This window comes from Miniopterus natalensis, chromosome 19, assembly GCF_054644295.1.
Source record: "Miniopterus natalensis isolate mMinNat1 chromosome 19, mMinNat1.hap1, whole genome shotgun sequence".
Lineage (NCBI taxonomy): Eukaryota > Metazoa > Chordata > Mammalia > Chiroptera > Miniopteridae > Miniopterus > Miniopterus natalensis.
Window position 1 is genome coordinate 33,393,079 of NC_142099.1, and position 19,998 is coordinate 33,413,076.

General features: G+C 50.4%; 2 protein-coding genes across 4 annotated transcripts in view; one reads left to right on the plus strand and one right to left on the minus strand.

The window, feature by feature from the left end:
- Positions 1–8,547, plus strand: part of DCAF8 (DDB1 and CUL4 associated factor 8) — a 41,156-nt gene extending 32,609 nt beyond the window's left edge. The window contains exons 9-14 of the mRNA XM_016214729.2: positions 281–338; positions 855–962; positions 2,561–2,691; positions 6,352–6,471; positions 6,895–7,011; positions 7,603–8,547. Coding sequence (XP_016070215.1) covers positions 281–338; positions 855–962; positions 2,561–2,691; positions 6,352–6,471; positions 6,895–7,011; positions 7,603–7,719 — 651 coding nt within the window. The 3' untranslated portion in view covers positions 7,720–8,547. The remainder of the gene's footprint in view (positions 1–280; positions 339–854; positions 963–2,560; positions 2,692–6,351; positions 6,472–6,894; positions 7,012–7,602) is intronic.
- A 1,368-nt stretch (positions 8,548–9,915) lies between these two features.
- Positions 9,916–19,077, minus strand: PEA15 (proliferation and apoptosis adaptor protein 15). 3 transcript variants are annotated; one of them, XM_087828283.1, is made up of 5 exons: positions 19,003–19,077; positions 17,186–17,388; positions 13,402–13,575; positions 12,060–12,215; positions 9,916–11,905 (listed from the first exon to the last, which is right to left on the minus strand). In XM_087828283.1, the coding sequence occupies exons 3-5, from the start codon at positions 13,571–13,573 to the stop codon at positions 11,841–11,843; spliced, it is 393 nt and encodes a 130-aa protein (XP_087684409.1). In that variant the 5' UTR covers positions 13,574–13,575; positions 17,186–17,388; positions 19,003–19,077; the 3' UTR covers positions 9,916–11,840. The 3 variants fall into 3 exon arrangements, with proteins under 3 accessions (XP_087684409.1, XP_087684410.1, XP_087684408.1); XM_087828284.1 differs by lacking the exon at positions 17,186–17,388 and having other exon boundaries at positions 19,003–19,068; XM_087828282.1 differs by lacking the exons at positions 9,916–11,905; positions 12,060–12,215; positions 13,402–13,575 and adding an exon at positions 14,101–16,771.
- Positions 19,078–19,998: the final 921 nt, after the last annotated feature.

Below are 19,998 nucleotides of genomic sequence, written 5' to 3' on the forward strand. Positions count from 1 at the left end.
GTTTTCTTACAAAATAGAGATAGCTGCCTTGTACCGTGATGGTAAGGCCTGTGAGATAATATATATATAAAATGGCTAGCACACAGAGGACAGCCAACAGAAAGCCCTCTCCCACAGAGATGGTCACGTTTCATCGGTTGTACTCCTCTCTTTGTCTCTTTCTCTCAACCTCTGAACAGAGAACATTATGGGAGTTTGAAGGAAAACCTTTTTCCTGAAGATGGTGTAACAAATGAGGGGTGGGGGTGGGGCATCAGTCAGTATCTGCTCCTTATTGCAGGTGAACAGTGAGTCCAAAGCAAACATCACCTGTCTTGTGTACAGCCACGACGGCACAGGTACGTGAGCAGGGCCCAGCTCCTAGGCTGGCATGCCCCCTCTGTCTAGGAAGCTGCTGAACAGTGAGGCATGTGTCCTCTAGTGCTCACCATTGTGCTATAGCTCCAAGTGGAGCAACTGGGAAGTAGTTGCTGATGGTGAACACACAGTGGGAGGATGCAGCAGATGACCCTTGGAGATGCCAGGTACCACCTGCAGATTGCTGCAGATGAGGTTTGGCAAGGGCCTGTCCTGAAGCCCAGACTACATGCCTGAGCAGGTTCTTAAGCCATGACTTATTCCTGAGTTAATGGGTGTGATCTTTTTGATCATTCTGCTACCCCTGGGTTGGCAGCATGTTCTAGTCTACTTGAGACACCTGAGTTGCCTGCTGTTCCAACTGAGTAAGATGGGTGTTACATACCTGGGTATTAGGAGGGGGCACTACTGGCAAGAAGCCCCACCCCCAACCCCCAGCTCCTGATCCCAGCTTTTTTCAGCCTTTGCCTTCACTGCTGTGTGCTTGTTCTTGGCAGAGCTCCTGGCCAGTTACAATGATGAAGACATTTATCTCTTCAACTCCTCTCACAGTGATGGGGCCCAGTATGTTAAGAGATATAAGGGCCACAGAAATAACGCCACAGGTGAGGCTGTCTTTTGAGGTTTTTGTAGCCAAATCTGTTGGCTTGGAGAACCACAGTGTCTCATTCAGGTTGTGCAAATAGGAACTACCTAAAGAAGTAGACTGCCTGCCACTGAGGGCTGTGGGAGGGGATGCCTACTTGGGCTGGAGTTGTCGTGGGCCTACTATGCCAGAGGAGAGAGGGCTTGGGGGCATCTATCATCACTGCAGTGACATCATTTGGTTTGAGCATAAGGAGACTGGACTATTTCTCTTACGGTTTCAGGTAGCTTCAGGATTAAAAAGCTTGTTAAGGAGTCCAGGAAAGCCCTCTTCAGTCAGTGGTACTGAATTGCCTGAAAGAGGGTGAATTTGTACCTCTCGAGAGGAGGAGGAGGAACGGTGTAGTACTTTGCCCAAGTTTGCAATGAAGCCTGGCCTTTTTTGTTCTTTTTTGCACAGTGGAGTCACTAACATTTATTTATTTGTATCTCACTCTTATCCTTAGTTTATTTATTTATTTATTTACTTTTAAATATGTCTTTATTGATTTCAGAGAGAGGCATGGAGAGGGAGAGAGATAGAAATATCAATGAGAGTCATTGATCGACTGCCTCCTGCATGCCCCCCACTGGGGATTGAGCCTGAAATCCGGGCATGTGCCCTGACTGGGAATCAAGCCTCCATCTCCTGGATCATAGGTTGATGCTGAACTGCTGAGCCATGCCAGCTGGGCACCTGACATTCTTTTAAAAATACTGGTGCCTGGCTCCCATCCCCAGGCATTCTGATTTAATTGGTATGGGATGTGGTCTGATTGGGATGTTAAAAGCCCCTTAACATGATTCTAATATACAGAAAAGTTGGGGAATCACTACTCTTTGTTATTGTTACCACTCCTAACAGGTATCTGTCATAATTTTGATTTGGAGAGAGCAGTTAGTTTTCCTTTTTCTCTTGAGCTGGTGAGAAGAAAGGGAAAAATCTGTACTTGGATCTTAGTCCATGGCAGACAAAAGAAGCAGTGCCATTCTCATGCCTGGACAAGAAGTGGACATCATAGTTGGGACTCCTGGCTTCTCTCACTAATTTCAGAGAGTAGGTCCCTGTTGTACAGTCTTGGTAACAAACACAGTTCAGATGCTTGCTTCTATAGGCAGTTGTGATTGTACCTCCATCAGTCTCAGGTCAGCTGTTGACCCAGGAAGCATTGACAAGGCGCCAGTGAAGTACACATCCCAAGAATAATCCTAGGGCATAGGACAGTGCTGACTAGGAGTAGGCAGAGCTGGGGCAGTTCAGGTTGGGGCACTAAGGCATTAGTGAGGCCTGTGGTTGCTCAATAAGAGTGTAGAGTAATGAAATTTAGGCTATTGCTAGGGACTGCCAACCCCTCAGCCCTTGGAGCTCTTTGGGAGAATAGAAATAGCCTCTGGGGCTGGTGTGATTCTTGTTATGACTATTATACATATGTATTCCCTTGATTGTTCTGTGAAAATGAAAGGAATTCTTTGGCTCTTAGCTGTTCTAGTTTGTGAATAGCTAAATTCCCTCTGAGGTAAATATATATAGGCCTGATGCCAACTGTCATGTGGTTTATTCCCTCATTTATCATTTCAGTAAAAGGTGTCAATTTCTATGGCCCCAAGAGTGAGTTTGTGGTGAGCGGTAGTGACTGCGGGCATATCTTCCTCTGGGAGAAATCATCCTGCCAGATCATTCAGTTCATGGAGGGGGACAAGGGAGGCGTGGTGAGTATGGTATACTGGGCTGGCTGGCTCCCTACTCTCTCCAGTCATTAAGGTAGGTTTTGTCAGGGCTCTGAGTTCTCACTGTGACACACATGTTACCATGTCTTAGAGGGCTAGCCAGCTAAAAGGCATTGTGGCCTGGGAGTGCTGAGGTTTTGATGGGATATTTTCTTCCTTTTCCTGTCTTCTGCCCATCTAAGATATGGTTTATTAAAAAGAGAAATGGATCTTAGGGAATCACCTCTGGCCTGAGTAAGATATCTCTAGGCATGGACCTTTTCCAAAAGAAAAGCACTGAAGTTGAAAGAACACCATCCTATATAATGCCAAAGATGTCTCTGTGTCTCTCTCATCCCTTATGAGTAGCTAAGTAGCGATCTTAACTAGATTCTGAACCGGCCTATAAGTTGGAAGGAACATTTTCGGATAAATGGGAAAATCAGAAAAAGGTCCATATATTAGATAATGTAGTATTCAATATTAAATTTACTTGATGTGATGATAGCATTCTATTTATGTAGGAGAATATCCTTATACTTAGGAGATACATATTAAGTATTTAAGGGTCAAGTGGTAGGCTTATATTCAAATGGCTGCAAACACAATATATATGAATACATAGGGAGAGAGCAAATATGGCAAAAAAAATTTTTTAAGAATGACTGAACAGCTTGCTTATACAAACCATGATCACTTCAGTCTGCCTGTCCTTTGAATTCTCCAGACAACCTCCATAAAGTTAGGGCACAAAGGAAGCATGAGGATCCTGGGTTGGGGAGTGAAAGGTGGTCAGCTCTTAAGATGTACCTAGCTAACCTTTTGTATTTTTTAAGACCCAGAGTCACAAAGGAGTTGAATAGCTTTCTGTTGTAAGGTTTTTGGACTGCAGAAGTGAGACAGTTTGGGAGACTACATTATACTGATTACCCAAGATAGTCTGGTTAAGAGCCTGTAAGGAATGACTGAGACAGCTTAGTCTCTCTTCCTTTTCATCCTTCTAAGCTGTGGAGAGCTGCAAAGAGCCCAGTCATCCCTTGATGAGGTTTATCCAGAGAGTGGTGTTAGAATTTAGAATGATTTCTTGAAATCAAGATCCCATTCCTTCTGTGTGTTTTTTGCCCTGGTGTGAGGCTGTTTGAGATTTTCTTCTGGTTTCCTCTAAATTTTTGGGATCTGAAACCAGTAGATATCCAAGACTTCTATGGCCTGAGTATAGAGAGGAGTCTAGAACTTGGTGTGACTCACTGTTGCCTGCTTCATTTTCTACTCTTAAGTCCTCACCTATCATCTGCAATGAACAAACCCAAAATAATGGAGTCTTAATGAGAATTCTATAATAGGCATATAGTCAGAAGGAAGTCAAAATGGGCCAGCCAGTCCTTTCTTCATTATAAACTATTGTCTTGAATCCTGTTCCAGAGAGATGCAGAGCTGTTCTTGTCCATTCTCCAAAATCACTTTTCAGGCCAGTTTGCTTTCAGCTCTGCCAATACTAGGTTTTGAAGATTAAGCCAGGTGCTCAGGTGGGGGGCAATTGCTTGGGTTTGGGTGGGCCCCAGGCCTGAGTTTTAGTAGTCGTAAGAGTGAGGGACTAGACCAAGAGGTATAAAGACTGCACCCTAAAGTGTTTTCTGACTTATTCTTGCCTCTGTAAGCTGAATGATTCATGTGGTCCTTACTTGGCTCCCTCTGTTTTTGTTGTTTTTTTGTCCTAACTTCCTAGCAATGGGGTCACCAGGCATCAGCCTCAATGCAGACTGAGAGCAGGTCTGTATCATAAAGTAGAATATTAGAACCAGAGGGGTCTTAGGAATGATTATCCACATTTGCCTAGGATTCGACCCTGTTTTGGGCTCAAACTCTAGTCCTTTCTTTGTTCCCATTCAGGGACAAAGATTGGGGGTAATGTCAAAGGACAATCCTTAGTTGTTAAAAACCATTTTGCTGCTTCATCCCATCCCCTCTTCCTTCCCTCCCCCCATCCCAGTCATCTAAGGCCAGAGCTCTTTTCTCTGTTCAGGCAGCATTGACCAGATAAGTCTTGGCATTCAGACAGGTCTGGTGAAGTGATCAGGTACCCTGGTCCAGAAGCTCTCTGTTGGCTCCCTCAGCAGGCTCCAACTTAGGTACTATATGTAACTTATTCTGTTGTTTCTTTTGTCATTGGCTTTGTCCTTAGTCTTAAGTTCCAAAGAATTTCTCCCCTGTGCTTTTTTAATTTACTCGTTCAAGCAGAGCTAGGTCAGAGTAGAGGGGTAAGGGAGTTATCAGGAGGTGGATGAATGAATTCAAGGTTTGTATGTATAAGCTGTCACATATCTTTTGGTAAAGTTCCTGGGAATTGGAGTTTCTGTCTAGCGCCGCCTCATATTCTAGGTGCTGGAACCTTTTACACACTGGCTGAAGGAGCCCAAATAGAAACTTTGTAGTGAGCTGATATGTGGAGTGAGAGAAGAAGGGAAATGGGGTTTTTTACTTTCTTTTAGGCTCTTCTTTTTAGCGTTTTGCTTATTTTTAAAATGGAAGACGAAGAAGATTGGGAGTCTGTAGATCAATTTTATTTTCCATGCTGTCCCTGGCTTCCCCTCACCTGCTCGCAAGGTCAGGTGAAGCAGAGGAGGTTGGTCCAGAGAGAACTGAGAGAGGCTTTTTTCCAGGGCTTGTCTCCTTGGATTGTAGGGAGGCTGCAAAGCTGGCTGGGGTGAGATGAGGCGTGGCTAGGACCACACCTTCTTCATTCTTGGTGCCTTTCCTATCCTTCACCGGACTAAAAGGCTGAAAATGTAGCTAGATCTGGACCAGCACTCCCAGTGGGGATGGGAGCTACCCTGCTCTGTTGTTAGGAAGGCTGAAGTTTCCAAGTCAGACAGCAGGGGGCATCAGGACCTTCTGACAGGAGGGAACTGCCTAAGCCAGAGGCCTGCCTGCCCGCCCTAGTTCATTTCTCCTGCTCAGTGAATACACCCAGAGGGTGGCTGAGATTGAGGCTGTGGGATCCCTAAAACGCTGCCCTGGTATACTCTGCCACCCTATAGCTAAGCCTACTATGCTTTCAGGGCAGGTATCAGGATGCTGTCCCCTGAAATGTGCAGAGTTCCCATCAGCCATAAATGTGCCTACCCTCCCCACCTTGGCCTTTTCCCAGCCTGTGCCTTCCTCCAGTTTGAGTAAACAGTGCCAAGTGAATGTAATTGTTCTCTTACTCTTCTCTGGGTGCTTAGTGGCAGCTGCTGCTTTCTTCATTTTTAAAAATTTATTTGCTACTTGGTGAAAGCTCCTGAGATGGTTTTTTCCAGCCTTGGATAAGTTGGAGCTGTGGAATCTAGTGAATGAGGTCATCTGGACCTCATTGCCTTTTTCTGAAGCCAGCAGTAAGCTCGGCCAGTCACTCGCCCACCCCTAAGGCTATTTCTGGGGACAAGGCCACCACTGCCTATACACAGGAAATGAGAAATGGGCCTGGTCTTATACCCAGTCTGTGTCCAGACTTTCTTCCACCTCCAGGGCTCTTTGGCTTAGCCTCGTAACCGGTGAGCCTACCTTTCCAGTAGCTGCCTCAGCCCTGATCAAGGATAGCTAGCTATTTGGCTCAAGGTGAATAGTGGTTTTTACACCCTGTTCCCACACACCCCTGAGCCTATGCTTTCCTCCTGTGGCTAGGTAAACTGTCTTGAGCCCCATCCTCATTTGCCTGTGCTGGCAACCAGCGGCCTAGACCATGATGTCAAGATCTGGGCACCCACAGCTGAAGCTTCCACTGAACTTACAGGGTTAAAGGACGTAAGTAGCTGACTGCAAATGTTCTTCTGTCTTCTTATCTACATACCACTGAGTTTTCATTGTCATAGGAGGAAATGATTTGCTGCCCAGTAGTCAAAGGCACTGCTCTGACACCCTCCCTCGCCTTCATTCCTGTCCCTGCATCTCTAGGAACGGTCCCAGTCCAGCGGGAAGCTTTGAGGTGCCTGGTTCATGCTAGAGTGGGGATAGGGGACATTTTTAGGAAGAATCATTCTATTTAAAGCCTCCCACCTTCTTAATGGATGGACCTGGGGCACCCTTTCCTAATCTAATCTAGCCCCACTTCAGCTTAACAGTTCCTAAGGGAAATCTTTATTGGATAGAACACCAGCCTTTTCTCATGAGGTCCAGGGTCCCCATTCATTACATACCCCCCATGTCCCTAACTCTTTTTGGCTCCAGGTGATTAAGAAGAACAAGCGGGAGCGGGATGAAGATAGCTTGCATCACACTGACCTGTTTGATAGCCACATGCTCTGGTTCCTCATGCATCACCTGAGACAGAGACGCCATCATCGGGTAAGCTGGGGTGGGAAGTGAGCCCCCAGGTTCCAGTGCACAATTCCTCACTGCTTTAAAGAGGAATCAGGTGGTCTTGGTTGGGTTTCCTATCCATCGCCCCCCATTCCCATCAGAGTCCTGAGGTAGCGTTGGAAGAGCCACCGGCAAAAATGGGTGGCATCTGCTTTTTTGTCCATTGCCATGCATGCATGCACAGTGTTGTCTTCAAAAAGGCAAGGTCATGATCGTGGGGAAGGAGTTGAGAAGGAGTAAGTCTCAGAGTGACCCTTTTGTTTTCCCTGTCATGCCACAAGAGGCCTAGGATAGGGTAAACTATGGCATTTGGCTTGCTGCCTGTTTTTGTAAATAAAGTTTTATTGGAACACAGCTATACCCATTCATTTATGTATTGTCTGTGGCCGCTTTCACGCTACAACAGCAGAGTTGCATACTTATGACAGCTACATGGCCCAAGAGTCTAAAATATTTACTGTCTGGCCCTTTAAGAAAAATTCTGTTGACCCCTGGCCTAGAGCATCTGAATGATATAGCTAAGACCTAACAGGTTTGTCGCAGGGAAGTTACTGACAAGCCTTTCCCATTCTACAGCGCTGGCGAGATCCTGGGGTCGGGGCCACAGATGCAGACTCTGATGAGTCTCCCAGCTCCTCAGACACATCGGACGAGGAGGAGGGCCCCGACCGGGTGCAGTGCATGCCGTCCTGAGGCCTCGTACCCAGGAGGGGCGGGCTGGGCTGCCAACCTGATCCTGCCTGGGAGCCCTTTCCTGTCCTTACATTCAGCAGAAACGCACTTTGGACTTTTTGCTTTAGATAAAAGAAAGACATCCCAGGAGAAGGACAAACCAGAGGAGTGACCTACAGAGTACCTAGGAGTGGGGTTGAGTACCTGGAGTGGGGCTCCATGGGAAGGCACATAGGACTCAGTAGAAATGGCCTCTCCCCAAAGCCTTTTGGGGGGTGGGAAGGGGAGCCTATTTTGTTACCTGGTTTGGGATAAGGAATGGGGGTTTCCTTTTCTTTACTCTCCCTTTTTTCTTGGGTGGGGGGTGGGGGATATAACTGGCTGTTCAGTACCAGGAGCCAGAGTGGGGTGGTAGAAGTGCCACACTCTCTTTGGCTTAGGTTTTTGACTTTTTTTTTCTCTTTATTGTTAAAAAATCTATGACAGTTATATTATCCTCGCCCCCTGTCCACCCCCCCTCCCAATCCTGTTTTTCTGGGAAGTCCTTAGAGCCCCTAACCACCCTACACTCTTCACTTTCCTTTCCACTCATTCATCCTCTGTACTTATCACAGTGTTTTGCACTTGATTACATATCCTTTACTCTCTTCTCTTCATCCCATCACCCCCTAATAGGTCTGGTGAGGGAGGTTGGTGGGAAGAGGGGCAGAAGTGGAGGAAGAATAGGGTGTTACCTCTTCTGTTACTTTAAAAAAAAAGGTTGTTTGGTGGCAGCAATCTCCCTGTCCCTATCACTGTTAGAGGCCTAATTTTATATCTATAAATATATTAAAAAGCAAGTCAAACCTGGATGTATCATGTTAAAATTATTGTTAAAGTTTAAATACCTACATATTCTCTATGACTGCAATAAAGGGACTTACAGGAGAGAGTGATCAAGAGTAATGATGTGGAGGTGATACCTGGGGACAGCTTACCCTCTGTGTATGGCCTTTAGAGATTGGGGCTAACCCCTTGGGCTGTAAGAGGCTCAAGAATGGGAGGAGCCTCAATTTTCCCATTCCCTGCTTTCCTGTCATTCATTGTTTCTGGGTTGGGGAAACAGGAAATTGCTTCCAGCTCTTTGCCTCAGATCTCCTACCTCTTGTGGGGGGTTCCCAGGATGGTTCTTTTAACCAGCGACTGGCCTATCCTTAAAACTTGATGGAACTTTGATTTCAGGAAAGGTCCTGCCACTGCAGACTGCCTCTCCTAGTACCATGTGTGACAGAAGACACTCTCTTAGCCTTAGAGGCTGCTGCCCTTTATTTTTTTAGCTGCTTGATTCTTTACACCATCCATTCCCACAACAGCAGTCTTCCTAATAATGGAAGAATATATATAGGAAAAGACCTCCTAGGTTTTACTTTATACCTTATCCACATCTTGATTATCTTGGGGTTAAGGGTCAAGTCATTAATCTAAGGATTAAGGTGGGTGGGCCTTGGACACCTTTCTTAATCAGTAATCACTGATCACTGAATATGAAAGTCCCAGTTGAATTCTTGCCCTTAAATGCTTTTGCTGCTATTTCTTTGGGCCCCAACCAGGATTCTGCATCCTGAGACAGTCACATTCTACTAAATAGGCTAGGAATGCAGAGAAGAGTGAAAGGATGGAATTCCCAGACATTCCCTCCTCCTGCCCCTTTTCCTAGCAGCTCATACTAGATGTTAGCTACTGTACTTCTTTCTGAGGTAGGGAATGTGTGGTGGCTGAGTGATCTGTGTTCCTATTGCTCATGGGTTGGGTGATGAAGTGGGCTAAAAACCATACACTCCAGAATTGGTTGTATGTTTTCTCTTAGTGAAGTTCCCCCTCCCCTCCCCTGACTGCTGCTCTGTGTAATATGTGGGCCATTCATTTGTGATAGGCTATTTTTGCTCCTTCCAATATAGGTGCCTGGCCCTGCCCTTATTACAATTTTAGGAAGTCTAATCTGGGATATCCATGTTTCCAATGCTTGGGCTCCAACTAGAGACTGTTGTAAGTGGAATAGGCTCCACAGCTCAGTGATACATAGGAGATGGGGGAGGGGAGATATACTATTACGGGTGTTTCCCTGGCCTCTGTTCCAGGCTGCAGTGAAGGATTTGGGGGTAAATATTGCTTCCCCTCCCTTGCCAGTCATTTAGAGTCTCCGAAATCCTGATCATATAAATTCTTGAATCAGTCAGATACAGTTATAGTCAATCACCTTTATTCCAGGGTTAGAACAAGGCCGTGCACACTACACATAGAGGAGCACAGGACGGAGCAGTCTCACAGTACAGAGGGTGGGAGGGCAGGTTAGTCTTTTTAGATTATTTTGCCTTACAGTCTAGAAATTACTAGACTGCTGAAAATGACCCTGTCTTCCTTCTCCCCATCTCATCCTCTCCTCTAGTCAAAGGAAGGCTCCCTATTCTCATTCGTATTCATTCTCTCTCTCTCTTGCTCTCATATAACATACTCTTACTGGAAAGACAATTCATGCTCATTTCCCTTTCCCAATTCTACAAGTCTCTCTCTCTCCTTGAGGGAGAAGCCAGACAGGGATGGGGGAACTTGGGAAGGTCCTTTAAGGCAAAACTGGAGGTGTATGTGTTAAGGCAGGTGTCCGCAGCAGTAGCCAGAAGGGACAGGCAGGCTGGGCTGGGCTAGGAGTAGAGGGTGCTCTTCAACCAGTCTGGCTGCTTCTCTCTTCCAACAGCTAGCCCTCCCCTCCCATTAGAATTTTGCTCCCATATCCTAAAAGCTCCTAACTTAAACTTTCCCCAAATAGTCTCTTGAGACTGCATGTGAATTTAAAGTAAAAAGAAAAAGTTTTGTTCTATGTAGCAGTTTGACTCTGCCACTCCCTTCATTGTGGCATTCCCCTCCCACCCCTGCTCTGGCCTAGACAATAAGTTAATGCTAGACACCACAAAAAAGGGCAGACATGGCAGTGTGGGTTTAATATACATATATGTAGAATATATATGTACACACAGTTAGCACGGTCAGGGTGGGGAGGAGCATCTTGGGACAGGCAGGAGGCTGGGGTCACTGTACTTGTAGTGATTTGGCTAGGATGCGTTCACAAGCCCAAGGCACCAGGACATTGAGGGAGAGGGGTTACCAAGTCCCTTCCTGGATTGAGTTGGGGGTCACTGCAAAGGAAAACACAGTAGTTCCTCCCTTATTTTGGGCTTGGGGTGTTCTAGACCAGGGGAAAAGGGAAAGTTTCCTACAATAACCACTCTGGGACTCTAGGTGGGGGCAGAATTGGAGTTAAAACCTAAGGATCTCATTCCCCAACCTCCTGAGGTTTGGGGTCAGTATGTGCAACAGTCTGAGTAGGAATAAAGAGTTGAAAAGGAGCCCCTCTTGCTGCCCCTCAGCCCCTTCTCAGGCTCAGTGGAGCATTTTCCCAGCACAGCCTCTCCAGAGCAGAGGTGGGTGGGGGGTATCTAATGCTGGGTGCTCTGTTGGGTTAGAACTTTGGGGCTAGGAAAGGATCCATGGTCCTGTCATTAGATCCTGGATCATACCCATCCAAGGGGAGCACAAAGGGACCTGCTGGTGCCTAGGCTCTTCAACCTGAGGAATAGCTGGAAACGACTCCACAGCCAGTCCAGCATGGGGACAAACACTGAACTCTGGCTTTTCTTTGCCCCTGCCAGGTGGGAGTTGGGTAGCCTCTTCATCTTCCCTCCCACTGCTTTTTATTGGATCAACCTGCCTCTCCTGTGTCTTTCTCCCACTTCAGCCCCTCAATGTAGGAAAATGCAGGTCCTTTCTGCTCTCACACTTGAGAGATGTGGGGGAAGAATGCAGGAAGGGTAAGTAGGAGGAATGTGCCCATTTCTATATGCATAGTTTCCCTAGAGTGGGAAAGCTTGGCCCCCCCACCCCAGCCTCTGACCCCCAGCCCCTCACAAGGAAGAGGAGCTAGATGAGCTAGACATGTAGACAGACAGCCAGAGCGTGTGCACACACACACACGCACACAGTAAGGGGGTTAGGACCAGGTTAGTAAGTGGGTAGATTTGTGGGGGGGTGCCCTTGTCCCCTCCCCTGGAGGCTGGGGGAAGGGAGTGGTCCTATGAAGGTCCAACCTTCCTCCTCTTCCTCCCCCTTGCTCAGGCTTTCTTCGGTGGAGGAGCCAATTTGATGATCTCTTCCTCAGAGGGCTGCCGGATAATGTCTGGGGGCAAAAAGGGACATGTCCAGGGATGGAAGTTATGGGAGGCACCAGGCAGGTCCACCGAACATCAGCCTTCATGCTCCCAGAATCCAAGCAACTCCAAGGATGAGCCATGGGAGGGGAAAAAGTGCACAGTAAAGGCATGGCCTCTTACCTTTGTACTTCTTGGCACTGGGGATACGGGTTAGCTTGGTGTCCAGCTCATCCTCTTCAGAGATCTTCAGAACACGGGTTCTATAGTCAACCACCATAGTGAGTAGGTCAGGACGGCGAGAGATCTCAAAGATGTGCTCAATGTAGGAGAGGTTATCTGGAGCAAGGCAGGAAACAGGGTAGAATCAGCTTCCCCCGTTCTACCAGACCAGGCTTCTGGAACCAAGGCTGAGTTGCTCACACTGGTTATCAGAGGGGGCAGCAGAAGGAGAAGAGCCACTAAGCCAAGAAAAGAAAGCTTAAGGCGCCAGAGTGGTACAGATGACTGTTCCTGAGAAGGGCAGATCATCAATCAGTGAAGTTTCTAGATTACATATTTAGAATGAGGGGTTTAGGTTAAATATCACATCTGATGGGGAGGAAGACAAAATAGAAAAACTGGCCTTCCACATACTCCTCACCCACCCTTAGTCTCTTCCACTCTTCCTCCGAGTAAGTTTCAGAAAAAATTTCCTGATAACACAGGTATGATGGAGGAATAGAATCTCCAGACAACCCAGGACTACTGCGCCCAATAAGAAAAGCAATTATGGATGAGAGAAGGCACAGCCACGACCAGGGAATGATTTCCACGACTTGGCCAGTTCTAAGAGATCGCAGGCACCCTTAGACCTCCTTTCCCTGGCTCCTCCCCTCTGGCTACTGTAGTAGTAACATCTTCCTCAGTCTCCCAGCTATCCATGGTACTCAAGATCCAGGTCACTCACTTGACCTATCAAATACTCTATCACTCAAGGCCCTTCTAAGCATAACCTTAACCTTTCCAGTCCCTTCTATACATACTCTATGCCCCAGCAAGCAAAGCAGAGCCTCTTGCTTTTCCAAACACACCAGATACTCTCCCACCTCTATCACTAGGCTCCTTGGCCTAGCATGCCCTCCTTTGGATTCTGCCTTTGAAATCCCACTTGCCTTTCAGGGTCATCTTTATATACCAATTCCTCCCTAAAGCCCCTCCCACAGTAGTGGTCTCTAAAAGTGGATAAAAATCTTAGAATTTGTGGTTCTATTTTAAATTTTACCACTTTCAACTTATATTTTAATATTTTATTATATATAATAGCACACTCATATCTGAATCATGTTTTCTACCCACAGGGACATATTAAAGAATGTAAAGACCACGGCTCTAGAGCCCCTCCACTCTTAGAGCATCTTAATTTTGTCCTGCCTTGTCAGAGGGGAGTACACGGTTGTGTGTAGGAGCTCAAGTTCATTTCTATTGCTGAATGAACTGAGCCCCAGAAAGGCTGCTGGCAGGGTGCCCGTATCCCCTGCCCTACCTTTGTCCAGCTTGTTGTGGCTCTCCAGGAAGCTAAACCAGGCACTGCCCGTTGTGATCTCCTCACTCTTCTCACTGGGGATGTCCTCTTTGCAGGCTGATTTGAGCTGCTCCAGATCTTCAAGGGTGATGTTGTTGGTCAGATCCTGGAGGAGGGTCCCGTACTCAGCCATGACTGGGGTTGGGAGGAACAAAGGGAGAGGAGGCTAAGCTTGAAGTGTGGAATCTGGTTTACTCACCAGCACTTCCTACTCCCTCCCACCCTACCAGGCAAGTGCCTAGAACATGGAGGTTGGGGAGGGCCAGGGCTGAGAGAAGAAAAGACAGGAGGGGGGAGCAGACAGGAAGATATTCTGGAGCTAGGAACCAGGCTGGAGCCTGGAGAAGTTACACTGCTTCCCCCACACACACCATCTTTTTTCTTCATTTTACCCTTCTGACAGTAACCCTGGCAACAGCTCCCCAGACTGAGGAGGCGGTTACCATGGCAACCTGCGCTGGAGCTTCTCACCAGCTGCTTCCAAGTCCCCCCCAGAATCACCTCACCCACCTGCAACCCATAAAAAACACACAAACCAAAACAAAAACTTCAAAACAATGACCACAGGGATAGGCTTGCTGTGACAGTGAGAAGCTAAACAGAAGGGGCTGGAGATGGTTGGCTGGATCTGGTGGTCCAGCTTCCATTTTCCCCCAGAAGCAAAGGGGTCCCTCAACTCCCCACCACCCTATGAATGACTCATTTTGGATGGATGCCTGGTTGCTTGGTCTAATGGTTCCCTGACCCCTCTTTTGCTCAGCCCTGTATTCTGTCATTAGGGTCCAAGGTGTAGGCACGGGGAGGGGGGAAGCAACTGGCCACCCCCACCTTTTGTGGAGCTCATTTTCTCCCTTGATTGCTGCTGGTCCTCCACACAGCCCTCTCTCCTAGCCTTTGTGCTGTGCCTTCAGCCCCAGCGCCCAAGAATACCAAGCGGCTGGCTCTGGCCCCCTGCCCAGTTCCCAGGCTGGCTGGGTGGCAGGGGGAAGGGGTTTAGATGTATCACTGGGAGAGTGGCAGGAAGGGGGCTGCCATTCCTGCTTGCATCAACATCCGGCTGGCACAACCTTCAGCAAGGCCTCCCAAAAGGGGCTGGGCAAGGCTAGATCTCCTTAGCCTTTACCCACCCCTCTTCCATGAAGATCCGTGGGTGAAAGGTAGAGAACATTCAAGGCCCTCCTACTCACTAAGATAGGAACTGTGGATAAGACAGGAAGAAAGGTCAGACCTTACAATGAACTTTCTGGATTTGATAAAATGTGACTCTCAAAAAGGGGACTTTTCCCCCACAATGAGTATATATTTTATAATCAGAAAAGTAAAGCATTCTTAAAAGTAAATTGTCATAAACACTGGCTAGACCAAGGAGTGAGACGAAAATGACCTTGTACTTGACTGAGACCACCCACAAATCACACCAACAATGGGCTGAGAATGTGGCAGATTAAAGGGGGCTGGTTGACACCCCGTATTTTCCTTATTTCTGGCTTATATGCAGGGAAACTGAGGCACAGAGGCATGGCATACAGAAGTCCCTATTCCCAGCCCTCTACTTGCACCAGAACAAGCCTCCCTTGGTGGCAGGCAGTGTGGAACAAATACACAATGAGCCAGACAGCAGGGCCAGCACCACCCCCACAAGCAACAGGCACTTGGAGGCACACTTCCTTGCACACCCAGGTGCAACCAGACAGAAGGACCCAGCAGTGGCCCTGCCAGGCTGGGCCAGGAACAATGCTCTCTGACTGTCAGCACCAGGAACTCTCTCTGCTTTGAAATCTAGGTCACGGCAGCAGACTCGAGCCCAGCTGCCCCCTCCACTGATAATCCGAGGCTGAGGGCACAGGGACGAGGGAGGGCATCCAGGGATGAGATCAATGGAGGCAGGGGTGTGAGGGCTGAAAAGGAAGGGGCAGCACGGGAGGAGGCAGGATGCCCCCAAGGAGACCCTGCCCCAGTGGAGGAGGCAGTGGGACCAAGCCCTCAGCTGGAAGATGGGCCAGAATTTAGGGTCATCCTGCCTTGCTTTCACACAGAAGATCTGGTGGGAGGAAATGTGTGTGTGTATGAATCTCCTGGGAGGAGGTAAGGCTTGGGGCTGTGACTCTAAAACAGTTTTATAGGGAGGTGGGAGGGAAGGGATTAATGTGTGTAGATAATCACCCACATTGGGTAGGAGCTTTCTAAGAGTGAAACAGATACAAGGAGAAATGGGGTGGGCATGTTGGAGTGGCAGAGGGAAGTGTGTGCACGCCAGGTGCCACTGTGGATGCCCACCCCTGGGTATGGGCACAGGTATGGGAGGAGGCAGTGCCTGGTTCAGTGGGGGGAGGTGTCTGAACCAGCTCAGAGTGTGTGTAAGGTGGAAGATAACCACAGGCTCACATCCAGAGAAAAGGAAGGGGTGACGGGATCCTACAGGAGGAAGAGCGCTGAGGCTGGGAGAGTCCAGGCTGCAAATGAGGAATCCTTGGGGGAGGGGGCAGGGAGGACGGAGTCCAGGAGAAGGTTGCTGCCTCAGCTCAGCAGTTACCATGGCAACCTCTGTTCTGGGTGCCTCTACCTCAGTCGTCAGGACAATGACACCAGTGGATGGGAGAGTGTGTGGGGAGTTGTAAGAACACACGGACACAAAACAGGAGTAAGGCTCCTTGAGGGAGCAGGAAAAGGCAGCTGGGTTGCCTCCCTCCCTGGAGAGATCACATTTGAGGCAAGAACAGGATAGTTTGGGGGATGCAAGGAGGTGGAATCTCTTTCCATGGCTCTCAAGTCTCATTGATCATTGTCCCTGGGGTGGCCTGGCCATGCTGGGCCTTGGCAGAAGTTTGGCTCCTTCAGCCCCCATGTCACTTTCCTCACCAAGATTCAGAATCCCTAAGGGGCCTATGGCAAGCCTCCTGCCGCCTTGCTCTGAAGAGTCCTCCAGATCTCAGGAGCAGTGCAGAGGCTGCCCAGGGAACACCAGGCAGCCTGGGTGAGGCCATTCTTGGGACAGGATACCAGGGCAGGAACCGGGAACCGGAGCCGAGGCTGCCAGGAAGTCAGCCCCTTCCCTCCCAGATCATTCTGTGCTCTGCTCATGGCTTCCTCACACCTTCCTTCCTTCCTTCCTCCCTCTCCTTCCAAGCTGGCCCCAGGTGGAGCCCTGTCAAAGGTCCGACCAACTTAGGACACTGAAGCAGAGGGGAAGGGGTAAGAATCATTATATACTGACCTTTTAGGGGAGAAGTTGGGAGCATGACAGGTAGGCACTCACGGACACTGGGGGAGGAAGGAGCAGGCCTGGGGGCACTTGGAGAAGCCTGGCAAGGTGGCATAATGGCATAACCACCTGTGGAGGAGGTGGCAGCACCAAAGGAACTTCTGTGCATTCTGACATTAATTCACGATTATCCCCTCTCCTGAGCATTTGCTTACAAATCCTCGATAAATTTAAGAAGAAAGCCTGAGGATTAGGAGCTGCTGCCCCTCCCTCACATCTGCAGCAGCTGTCTAGGGCTCGGGAGGGGCCATCCCACACAGCTGCAAGGACCTGGAGGTCCCTGCAGCGGGCAGAAAGGGGCTTGTAGGCATTCAAGTCTGCCAGTCTCGTGGGGGTGGGGGGTCGGTAATCAAGGAGAAGCAGAGGTGGGCAGAGTGCAGGGTTCCTATTTTAAATTTTACCTGGCCCCCAAATTCAAGCAGTTCTGTAGTTCATCCCTAATTACTTCATTAACATCATACTCATACTCAGCTGACTTCTTACCTCAGCTTCTATTCAGCTTTTGTGTATGTGTGGTGGTGGTAGGGGAGGGATCTTTATTCCTGCGATGAAAAACAGGGCTCTGAGACTCCAGAGTCGGCCTGGGAGTGACAGGAGGCAGGATACCTGGGTCTCTGGGTGTTCAGTTCAGTCCAAAATGGGTCACCCCTGGGCACAGGGACAGTGTGAAGCCCTTGGCCCTTAGTCTAAGAGAAGACAGACGGAGATGAGGGTATCAGGAGATACTAGGTACTGGACCAGGCAGGGCAGAGTAGGACCACCTGATGGCGAGGAGGGGTGGGGCCTGTGCCCCTCCTCTGGTTGTGTCTCTTCCTCCTTTCCTTTCAGGGGCTTTCATTCTATCCCACTTGGTGGTACCCATGAATACTTAGGACTCCCAGGTTCTGTGACTCAGTGTCCCCATCTGGATACTCAGAGCTACTATTCTGTTGGGAAGGAGTAGCTTCCCTGCTGTAGAGACAGAGAAGGTCTGGTGAGGAGGAGCCTGGATTGTTGGCTGCATAGGGATTGAGGATGCCCACTGCACTGTGCGTGAGGATCTGCGTGACAGGGAGGAGGGCAGGGCAAGGCATGGCAACACATGCACACATGATGGGCACAGGTGTCAGGGAAGTGAGAAAGTAGGCAATCAGGGCTGTAGGTAACCTAGGGCATATCTGGCAATTTCCCCAACACAATGTTTAACCACAAAGGGAAGAACAATTAACGCTAATCGCTCTGACAGCCTGGGGCCAGACAGAGAAACAGAACACGCAGACTCAGCATGTTTCCCCCACTCCCTGTGGCCTCGCGTCTCACCACATCTCACCATCATCCCGCTTTCCTCCGCTGGTTTCTGAGCTCCGTCATCCATACCCCGGCACTGCTCCCGCTTTTCTGACTCTGTCCTTCACTTCCTCCCAGTTTCCTGACTGTGTCTCGGTCCCTCACACACATTCCCTTCATTCTCTCTCTCTGACTCCGGCTCCGTCCTTGGCTGACTCATACTCATTCTTTCCTTTTCTCTCTCCGCTTTGCTTCCACTCCTCCAACCCTCGGCCACTCCGGGGCCCCCAAAGCAGCCACTCCCAGAACCCCAGGCTCTGACTGTAACCAGCAGCGCCCACTCTCCCCGCTCGCTGGGGTTCAGAGCACCGGGCGCACTCACCCTCAAGTTCCCGTCTCCCAGTCCTGGAATAAAAACTGTTCCCCGCCTTTCCCCGCTGCCTTAAAGAGGGGCAATCTGAAGCCCAGGGCGGGAGAAGATGACCAGAAAATCGGGGTGGCTTGGGGGCGGGGTCCCGCGCTCGGCCGTCCTGCTGGGCTAACGTCCCCGCAGGGGCGCGGAGAGCGGGGCGCGGCGGGGCCGGCCGCGTGGGCAGGGGCGCGTGTGAGCTGCTGGTGCGCGACGTGTAGCAGTCACACGGGTGTGTGTCACCGTGGGTGCCGGCGTGTCCCTGTAGGCGTGCGTCCCTGTCAGTTTTGACGCGGATTAGGTGCGATTAATGCAGGGTTTACGTTAGCTACTTCACTACGCTCCCGATCCTTCCCTCCCTCCGCACGAGCTGCAGGCGAACCCACCTCTTCCCGGGCGGAGGGCGGGGTGCGCGGCCGCGGGCCCCGGGCGGGCCGGGATCCGGGCGGGGAGCAGGCCCGTCGGCCTCCGCCGCGGGCCAGCAGCGACCGGGCGCCGGCGTCGCGCCGCCTCCGGCACATGCTCCAGGCGCCCCGCCGCGGCCGAGCCGGGGCCCCCGCTCCCCGCCGCGCCGGCGGCCGGGTCCACGCCCCGCGCCCAGCCCCCCGCCCCCCGCGCCTCTCACCGCCTCGGGCTGGGTGCGCCGCGCGGCGCTCGCTCCGCCGTCCCGGGTCCTGAGCAGCGTCCGCGCCTCCGCCTCGGCTCCCGCCGCCGCGCCGCTTCCGCCCGCGGAGCCCGAGCCCGAGCCCGGCGCCGCCTCGCCCCACCCGCCGGCCTGACGTCAGAGCCGGGGAGGAGCGCGGCGCCGCGGGGGGGTCGGGGCTGGGACCCGCGAGGCTGCTGGGGGGGCTGCCTCGCTCCCCAAGCCTCAAAACCCGAGTCTCAGATTTAATTCCTTCCGCTGGACACCCTCCTCCCTGGGGACCTTACGACGACTGCAAGGCTGGGGCCCTGGGGACGCAGGAACTTAGACACGAGGCTTTGGAAGGCCTTTGGCCTCTGGGTCCTCTCAGCTGCCTGACTTGGTCTTTGGCGAAAGCTCTGCCCCCACCTCTGGGTCGTGGGTAATGACCGCTCAGACGGCCCACGTTGGAGGGGGGGGGAGGTAGGGGTGGGGGCCAGAAGCAATTCCGGGGCCGCCTTCGCTGGACCTGGAGCCTTAGGTCTCCAAGATGCAGCCAGCCAGCCCCTTCACGTGTGTGCTTTTGCTGTTGTTGTTTGTTACCTTTCTCAAATATACCACCCTGCTGCCTTCCCCCCACCATGATGTCATTTTATTTTCTAGGGAGAAAAAAGAACAGCAGTGAGCTCAGCATGCAAATATAGACAATGTGCAAAGCCTCACTTAGCTCTGCCTCCCAGCTCTGCCCCTCTGCCCAGGCCTGTGCAGTGCAGGGCAGCTCTCACTTCCCTTCCACCCAGGGACTTTCCTCCCGCAGACTCTCCGCCGGACTGAAAGAAGGAAGGAAGAAGTGGGGGAGCATCTGTTTTCACCCCCATCTCCAACATAAAGGATCTCGCCTCAGCTCTGGCAGAGCCTGGCCCTGGGGAGAGGTCTCAGCCCCTCTAGTGTCCGGACCACCTCTGGGGCTGCCCCGGCCTCCCCCTCAGTTCAGCCTGG